The sequence below is a fragment of the Salvelinus sp. IW2-2015 genome, unplaced genomic scaffold, assembly GCF_002910315.2.
Source record: "Salvelinus sp. IW2-2015 unplaced genomic scaffold, ASM291031v2 Un_scaffold1127, whole genome shotgun sequence".
Classification (NCBI taxonomy): Eukaryota; Metazoa; Chordata; class Actinopteri; order Salmoniformes; family Salmonidae; genus Salvelinus; species Salvelinus sp. IW2-2015.
Window position 1 is genome coordinate 236200 of NW_019942741.1, and position 9564 is coordinate 245763.

Consider the following 9564-nt stretch of genomic DNA (forward strand, 5'->3'; position numbering starts at 1 on the left):
GTACTGACCAGGTAGATAGTAAGGTACTGACCAGGTAGGTAGTAAGGTACTGACCAGGTAGGTAATACGGTACTGACCAGGTAGGTAGTAAGGTACTGACCAGGTAGATAGTAAGGTACTGACCAGGTAGGTAGTAAGGTACTGACCAGGTAGGTAGTAAGGTACTGACCAGGTAGACAGTAAGGTACTGGCCAGGTAGGTAGTAAGGTACTGACCAGGTAGATAGTAAGGTACTGACCGTGCGTGTAGGTAGTAAGGTACTGACCAGGTAGACAGTAAGGTCCTGACCAGGTAGGTAGTAAGGTACTGACCAGGTAGGTAGTGAGGTACTGACCGTGCGTGTAGGTAGAGCCAGACTGTTAGAGTGCAGCAGGTAGACGTGGTCTCTTCCTCCCACCAGCAGCCAGCCACGGTCCTCATCCAGCAGCAGGGCCTGGTAACCCCCACTTACACCCCGGTCCCAGAACACACTGGAACTGTTCCTCCCATGCAACTCTGAGAGGGGGGGGGGAGGAGGGTTGGGAGAAAAGGAGGGGGAGGGATGAAGGGAGAGAGAGAGAGAGAGAGAAAGACAGGGGGGAGAGAGAGAGAGAGATTAACCTGGATAAGAGCCCCATAAGCAAGCTGGTCCTGGGGCTCTGTTCACAAAAAACAAAAAGACCCCACAGAGCCCCAGGACAGCAACACAATTAGACCCAACCGAATCATTAGAAAACAAAAAGATAATTACTTGACACATTGGAAAGAATTTACAAAAAAACTGACCAAACTAGAATGCTATTTGGCCCTTAACAGAGAGTACACAGTGGCAGAATACCTGACAACTGTGACTTACCCAAAAATGAAGGAAATCTTTGACTGTGTACAGACTCAGTGAGCATTGCCTGGCTATTGAGAAAGGCCGCCGAAGGCAGACCTGGTTCTCAAGAGAAAACAGGCTATGTGCTCACTTCTCACAAAATGAGGTGGGAACTGAGCTCTACTTCCTACATTTTTTTATACTTTTTGGGGAGGGGATTCATAAAATGTTTAAGTCTAATCAGTTGTCTTCCTCGAATGAAGGGGATGATAACGCAATCTTTGCAAGAGGGAGGAATGGCCCTTAACCCGGAGCTCAGACACTTCATACAAAAAAATATATATATTTGTTAAAAAATATATATATGCAAATGAAACTCCATGCATTTTGAAGGATAAAAAATTCAAATGTATTACAAAAAATCTATACATCCTTCTTAAAAACTGTAACACAAAACATCACAAACAAACACTTCATTTGGGATAAACAGAGTTATCCACTGAGTTAGCCTGCCCAGCAGCAGGTTAGTTCTGAATGCAGGATAAACAGAGTTATCCCTGAGTTAGCCTGCCCAGCAAAGCAGTCTTTCTAATGGTAGTTCTGAATGCAGGATAAACAGAGTTATCCCTGAGTTAGCCTGCCAGTAGCAGGTTAGTTCTGAATGCAGGATAAACAGAGTTATCCCTGATTAGCCTGCCCAGCAGCAGGTTAGTTCTGAATGCAGGATAAACAGAGTTATCCCTGAGTTAGCCTGCCCAGCAGCAGGTTAGTTCTGAATGCAGGATAACAGAGTTATCCCTGAGTTAGCCTCCCAGCAGCAGGTTAGTTCTGAATGCAGGATAAACAGAGTTTCCCTGAGTTAGCCTGCCAGCAGCAGGTTAGTTCTGAATGCAGGATAAACAGAGTTATCCCTGAGTTAGCCTGCCCAGCAGCAGGTTAGTTCTGAATGCAGGATAAACAGAGTTATCCCTGAGTTAGCCTGCCCAGCAGCAGGTTAGTTCTGAATGCAGGATAAACAGAGTTATCCACTGAGTAGCCTGCCCAGCAGCAGGTTAGTTCTGAATGCAGGATAAACAGAGTTATCCCTGAGTTTAGCCTGCCAGCAGAGGTTAGTTCTGAATGCAGGATAAACAGATTATCCTTGAGTTAGCCTGCCCAGCAGCAGGTTAGTTCTGAATGCAGGATAAACAGAGTTATCCCTGAGTTAGCTCCCAGCAGCAGGTTAGTTCTGAATGCAGGATAACAGAGTTATCCCTGAGTTAGCCTGCCCAGCAGCAGGTTAGTTCTAATGCAGGATAAACAGAGTTATCCCTGAGTTAGCCTGCCAGTAGCAGGTTAGTTCTGAATGCAGATATACAGAGTTATCCACTGAGTTAGCCTGCCCCAGCGCAGGTTAGTTCTGATGCAGGATATACAGAGTTATCACTGAGTTAGCCTGCCCAGCAGCAGGTTAGTTCTGAATGCAGGATAAACAGAGTTATCACTGAGTTAGCCTACCCAGCAGCAGGTTAGTTCTGAATGCAGGATAAACAGAGTTATCCCTGAGTTAGCCTACCCAGCAGCAGGTTAGTTCTGAATGCAGGATAAACAGAGTTATCCCTGAGTTAGCCTGCTCAGCAGCAGGTTTAGTTCTGAATGCAGGATAAACAGAGTTATCCTCTGAGTTAGCCTACCCAGCAGCAGGTTAGTTCTGAATGCAGGGTAAACAGAGTTATCCCTGAGTTAGCCTGCTCAGCAGCAGGTTATCTGAATGCAGGATAAACAGAGTTATCCCTGAGTTAGCCTGCCAGCAGCAGGTTAGTTCTGAAGGATTTGTTGCCATAGAAATGTACCTAGCTAAAAGTGAGCTACTTTCGTGGTGCCAGTTATCCCAGATGAACTCAGAGTTGACCGAAGTTACCTCGCTAACTCCTCAAACCACTTACCCTCTGAGCCAACTCTACACCCTGTCTACATGTGTCCTCCGTCCCCTGACTGCCCCCCTTCCCCCCCACAGAGAAAAACTCCCCCAAAATCCTATAAAATAGATGTATACAGTACTATGACCCTAAACTATGTCATTGTGGGATCATTAAAAAGGGAGGAACGGATGCAGAGAGGATTTATGCAGAGTAAACAACTTCAGTTAATTACCTAGCCAGCACAAAGACCAACATGTTGTCTACAGACAAGAGTCTAGAGGCAAGAGGCAAGAGTCTAGAGACAGGAGACAAGAGTCTAGAGACAAGAGTCTAGAGACAAGAGACAAGAGTCTAAAGACAGAGTCTAGAGGCAAGAGACAAGATCTAGAGACAAAGAGACAAGAGTCTAGAGGCAAGAGTCCTAAAGACAGGAGGACTGAGGCAAGAGGCAAGAGAACAAGAGCTAGACAAGAGACAAGAGTCTAGAGACAAGAGACAAAGAGTCATAGGCAAGAACAAGAGTCTAGAGACAAGAGACAAGAGTGCTTAGAGACAAGAGACCAAGAGACAAGAGACAAGAGACAAGAGTCGAGAGACAAGAGACAAGAGACAAGAGACAAAGAGACAAGAGTCTAGAGACAAAGAGTCTAAAGACAGGAGACAAGAGTCTAGAGGCAAGAGTCTGGAGAGCAGGAAGACAAGAGTCTAAAGACAGGAGACAAGAGTCTAGAGGCAAGAGTCTAGAGGCAAGAGTCTAGAGGCAAGAGACAAGAGTCTAGAGACAAGAGACAAGAGTCTAGAGACAAGAGTCTAGAGACAAGAGACAAAAGACAAGAGACAAGAGACAAGAGTCTAGAGACAAGAGACAAGAGACAAGAGTCTAGAGACAAGAGTCTAGAGACAATAGTCTAGAGACAAGAGTCTAGAGACAAGAGACAAGAGTCTAGAGACAGGAGACAAGAGTCTAGAGACAGGAGACAAGAGTCTAGGGTGTGCAGCAACACAGAAGGAGTGACAGGTCTTCCTGAATCCTGAGCATAACCAGCTTTGAATATATCTCTAACATCTTGCTGTATAAGATGGCTTTGGAAGAAAGAGGAGGAGGAAGAGGAGATAGATAAGGAGGAGGAAGAGAAGGAGGGGAAAAGTGGTGAGGAGAAAGAGGAGGATGAGGAGGGAGAGGAGGAAGAGGAGATAGATAAGGAGGAGGAAGAGAAGGAGGGGAAAGGTGGTGAGGAGAAAGAGGAGGATGAGGAGGGGGAGGAGGAAGAGGAGATAGATAAGGAGGAGGAAGAGAAAGAGGGGAAAGGTGGTGAGGAGGAAGAGGAGGATGAGAAGGGGGAGGAGGAAGAGGAGGTTGGAGGAAAAGGAGCAGGAGGTTCAGGCGAAAGATTGGGTTTCCACTGCTGAGGTATCGTTTTGCAGTATCCTTGTGGTTTAACGAGAATTATTATTAAAATCAAACTAATATCTAATCAGACTGGAGATATGTGTAGAAATAAATGATGGTGTCATACATCCCGCCAGCCACATTCATCTTACATGCCCACACATAGCTATTACACAGTGACTTCGACGAATATTTGGACAGTAAAGACAAATACTTGCATACAATTCAGACATCTTGTCTTTTCTCCATGTTTTGTTATGTTTCAGCTTTATTCTAAAATTGATTAAATAAAACATTTTACTCAGCAATCTACACACAATACCCCATAATGACAAAGTGAAAACAGTTTTTATTTTATGTTAGCAAATTTATAAAAAATGGAACACTGAAATACCTTATTTACATAAGTATTCAGACCCTTTGCTATGAGACTTAAAATTGAGCTCAGGTGCATCCTGTTTCCATTGATCATCCTTGAGATGTTTCTACAACTTGATTGGAGTCCACCTGGTAAATTCAATTGATTGGACATGATTTGGAAAGGCACACACCTGTCTATATAATGTCTCACAGCTGACAGTGCATGTCAGAGCAAAAACCAAGCCATGAGGTCGAAGGAATTGTCCGTAGAGCTCCGAGACAGTATTGTGTCGAGGCACAGATCTGGGGAAGGAAACCCAAAAACAGTCCTGCAGCATTGAAGGTCCCCAAGAAACAGTGGCCTCCATCATTCTTAAGTGGAAGAAGATTGGAGCCACCAAGACTCTTCCTAGAGCTGGCTGCCTGGCCAAACTGAGGCAATCAGGGGAGAAGGGCCTTGGTCAGGGAGGTGACCAAAACCCGATGGTCACTCTACAGAGCTCCAGAGTTCCTCTGTGGAGATGGAGCTTCCAGAAGGACAACCATCTCTGCAGCACTCCACCAATCAGGCCTTTATGGTAGAGTGGCCAGACGGAAGCCACTCCTCAGTAAAAGGCACATGACAGCCCGCTTGGAGTTTGTCAAAAGGCACCTAAATACTCTCTGATGTAACATAGATTGAACTCTTTGGCCTGGATGCCAAATGTCAAGTCTGGAGGAAACATGGCACCAATCCTACAGTGAAGCATGGTGGTGGCAGCATTATGCTGTGGGGATGTTTTTCAGCGGCAGGGACTGGAAGACTGGTCAGGATCGAGGGATAGATGAACGGAGCAAAGTACAGAGAGATCCTTGATGAAAACCTGCTCCAGAGTGCTCAGGACCTCAGACTGGGGTGAAGGTTCACCTTTCAACAGGACAACGACCCTAAGCACACAGCCAAGACAATGCAGGAGTGGCTTCAAGACGAGTCTCTGAATGTCCTTGAGTGGCCCAGCCAGATTCCAGACTTGAACCCGATCGAACATCTCTGGAGAGACCTGAAAATAGCTGTGCAGCAACGTTCCCCATCCAACCTGACAGAGCTTGAGAGGCTCTACAGAGAAGAATGGGAGAAACTCCCCAAATACAAGGTGTTACAAGCTTGTAGCGTCATACCCAAGAACACTTGAGGCTGTAATCGCTGCCAAAGGTGCTTCAACAAAGTACTGAGTGAAGGGTCTGAATACTTATGTAAATGTGATATTACATTTAAAAATGTGTAATAGATTAACAACAAAATAATGTAAAAACCAGTTTTTGCATCGTCATTATGGTATTGTGTGTAGATTGATGAGGATTGTTTTGGGAATAAGGCTGTAACGTAACAAAATGTGGAAAATGTCAAGGGGTCTGAATACTTTCCGAAGGCACTGTAGGTGTTACAATTTCAGATGGATGTAGCTGGTAGAGGCATATTTGGTACCGTCCACAAATCTATGGTACCTACGTACTTCCCAAAGGGGAATAGGAAGGTATCACCAGAGACCCCTGGGCCATCAAATCAAATCAAATCGTATTAGTCACATGCGCCGAATACAACAGCTGTAGACCTTACAGTGACATGTTTACTTACATAACCCCTAACCAACAATGCAGTTTTAAAAAATTAAGAATAAGAAATAAAATGAACAAGTAATTAAAGAGCAGAAGTTAAATAACAATAGCGAGACTATATACAGGGGGGTACCGGTACAGAGTCAATGTGCGGGGGCACCAGTTAGTCGAGGTAATTGAGGTAATATTTACATGTAGGTAGAGTTATTAAAGTGAATATGCATAGATAATAACAGAGAGTAGCAGCAGTGTAGAAGGGGGGGGGGGTCCTCTTGGACCTAGACTTGGCACTCCGGTACTGCTTGCCATGCAGTAGCAGAGAGAACAGTCTATGACTAGGGTGGCTGGAGTCTTTAACAATTTTTAGGGCCTTCCTCTAACAATGCCTGGTATAGAGGTCCTGGATGGCAGGAAGGTTGGCCCCAGTGATGTACTGGGCCATACGCACCACCCTCTGTAGTGCCTTGCGGTCGGTGGCCGAGAAGTTGTCATTCCAGGCAGTGACGCAACCAGTCAGGATGCTGTCGATGTTGCAGCTGTAAAACCTTTTGAGGATCTGAGGACCCATGCCAAATCTTTTCAGTCTCCTGAGGGGGAATAGGTTTTGTCGTGCCCTCTTCACGACTGTCTTGGTGTGTTTGGACCATGTTAGTTTGTTGGTGAGGTGGACACCAAGGAAGTTGAAGCTCTCAACCTGCTCCACTACAGCCCCAATGATGAGAATGGGGGCGTGCTCGGTCCTCCTTTTCCTGTAGTCCACAATCATCTCCTTTGTCTTGATCATGTTGAGGGAGAGGTTGTTGTCCTGGCACCACACGACCAGGTCTCTGACCTCCTCCCTATAGGCTGTCTCATCATTGTCAGTGATCAGGCCTACCACTGTTGTGTCGTCGGCAAACTTAATGATGGTGTTGGCGTCGTGCCTGGCCGTGCAGTCATGAGTGAACAGGGAGTACAGGAGGGGACTGAGCACCCACCCCTGAGGGGCCCCTGTGTTAAGGATCAGCGTGGCAAATGTGTTGTTACCTACCCTCACCACCTGGGGGGCGGCCCGTCAGGAAGTCCAGGATCCAGTTGCAGAGAGGAGGTGTTTAGTCCCAGGGTCCTTAGCTTAGTGATGAGCTTTGAGGGCACTATGGTGTTGAACGCTGAGCTGTAGTCAATGAATAGCATTCTCACATAGGATCTCCTTTTGTCCAGGTGGGAAAGGGCAGTGTGGAGTAAAAACAGAGATTGCATCATCTGTGGATTAGGTTAGTTTGGCTCCCGAGTGGCGCAGCGGTCTAAGGCACTGCATCTCAGTACTAGAGGTGTCACTACAGACCTTGGTTCAGTCGCGGGCTGTATCACATCCAGCCGTTATTGGCAGTCCCATAGGGCGGTGCATTGGCTCTGCGTCTTCCGGGTTAGGGGAGAGTTTGGCCTGAGTAGGCTGTCATTGTAAAATAAGAATTTGTTCTTAACTGACTTGCCTGGTTAAATAAAATTGAAAAAGTTGATTTTGACTTCAGTCCGAGTATCCTTTGTGTCTCTAGGTCTAGTCTCGCCTGTCAGCACGGCTCACTGTCTGCTGAAGGAGATGGATGAGAAAAGGGGAAAGAGGAACGGCCTGGCTCAAAGTGCCCATGATGAAGTATCCTCTTCAGCCATCTCATAGGACTTCAATGACAGACATGTACATTACACAGCATTCCAGAACCTTCTAACCACATTCCAGAACTAGTGGTACTCTGCTCTCTGCAGCTACGGAGAAACAAAGATTCCAGAACCTTCTAACCACATTCTTCCAGAACTAGTGGTACTCTGCTCTCTGCAGCTACGGAGAAACAAAGATTCCGGAACCTTCTTACCACATTCCAGAACTAGTGGTACTCTGCTCTCTGCAGCTACGGAGAAACAAAGATTCCAGAACCTTCTAACCACATTCCAGAACTAGTGGTACTCTGCTCTCTGCAGCTACGGAGAAACACAGATTCCAGAACCTTCTAACCACATTCCAGAACTAGTGGTACTCTGCTCTCTGCAGCTACGGAGAAACACAGATTCCAAACCTTCTACAACACACTTCCAGAACTAGTGGTACTCGTCTCTCTGCAGCTACGGAGAACACAGATTCCAGAACGTTCTAACCACATTCCAGAACTAGTGGTACTCTGCTCTCTGCAGCTACGGAGAAACAAAGATTCCAACAGCTCAGTGGATACAGAGTCATGCTTCATTCAGAACGAAGCAAGGCATGCTTCACCTCTCCTGGAAGTGTTACAGTCCATTTGGACCCCCACATCTTGTCTAGCAGTAGACAGTACCCAGGTGAGTCAGCCAAATTACAGTACTGTATAATCTAACAAAAATTGTCTGGTGAGGTAATAACTAGATAACTTTGCAAATGAAAGCCATTCCAGATGTATTAATCATTTTCACATACACAGAAAGAAGCAAACTAGCTCACGCACGCACGCACACACGCACGTGCACACACACACACACACACAATCATTTAATCTCACCTGCATATCATTTCCCTTCACCTAAATCCCACCTGTTTTTTTACAAGTCAAGTTGTCCTGAAAATAGGAGAAACTTGGTATTTATAAAGCACTGAGATTCTTACCTCCACGTATGAAGGTTTAAAGACCGACGACCCGTTCATTGTATCATTCCGTCATTCTAACTGTAATCTGAAATCAGTTCTGATCCAGATCAACAGGTGAAAAATAACCCAGATATCACCTCAGTTACTTTACAATGTAAAATCTACAGTAAAACAAGGACATCACATGGCTGGGAAATAGGGCTGAATAAGTATTATGTGCTTTGGTTATAGTATATTTGTGGATACCATTAGTTTAATATAGATGAATATATCTTTCTCGTTAATATATCCGTCGTATGATTCTCTGTTTCCTCTGTGTTCTCTAGCGGAAAATAGTTAAACAAACACACACACACACACATTTTCTCTAGCGGAAAATAGTGAAACAACACACACACACACACACACACACCACACACACACACACACACACACACACACACACACACACACACACACACACACACACACACACACACTTCCTGCCAGCTGTTTGTTGTTTTCACAGGCAGAATGGTAGAACAGTGTGTTCTGACCAAGCAAAACAGAATGTGTGTGGTGTGTGTATGGGTGTGGTGTGTGTGTGTGTGTGTGTGTGTTGTGTGTGGTGTGTGTTGTGTGGTGTGTGTGTGTGTGTGTGTGTGTGTGTGTGGTGTGTGTGTGTGTGTTGTGTTGTGTGTTGTGTGTGTGTGTGTGTGGTGTATATGTGTGATGAGTTAAGGTTAGATTTAAGATGGTGTTTAACTTCCTATAAAATAAACATTACTATTCTTCTTGAACCTATACAGCCCATGGTAGTGTCCCAAATGACACTGTAACGGGTCGTTCGTCGGATGAAGAGGAATTGGACAAAGCGCAGCGTGGTAAGTGTTCATCTTTTTAATTAAACTGACACTAAACAAAAATAACAAAGTGAAGTGAACCG

At 45.4% G+C, this 9564-nt stretch overlaps 1 protein-coding gene across 1 annotated transcript in view; it reads right to left on the bottom strand.

Annotated features, from left to right (window-relative positions):
• LOC112069827 (semaphorin-3D-like) overlaps nt 1-9564 on the bottom strand; it is a 151742-nt gene that overhangs the window by 57986 nt on the left and 84192 nt on the right. Inside the window, exon 3 of the mRNA XM_070438709.1 lies at nt 335-495. Coding sequence (XP_070294810.1) covers nt 335-495 — 161 coding nt within the window. The remainder of the gene's footprint in view (nt 1-334; nt 496-9564) is intronic.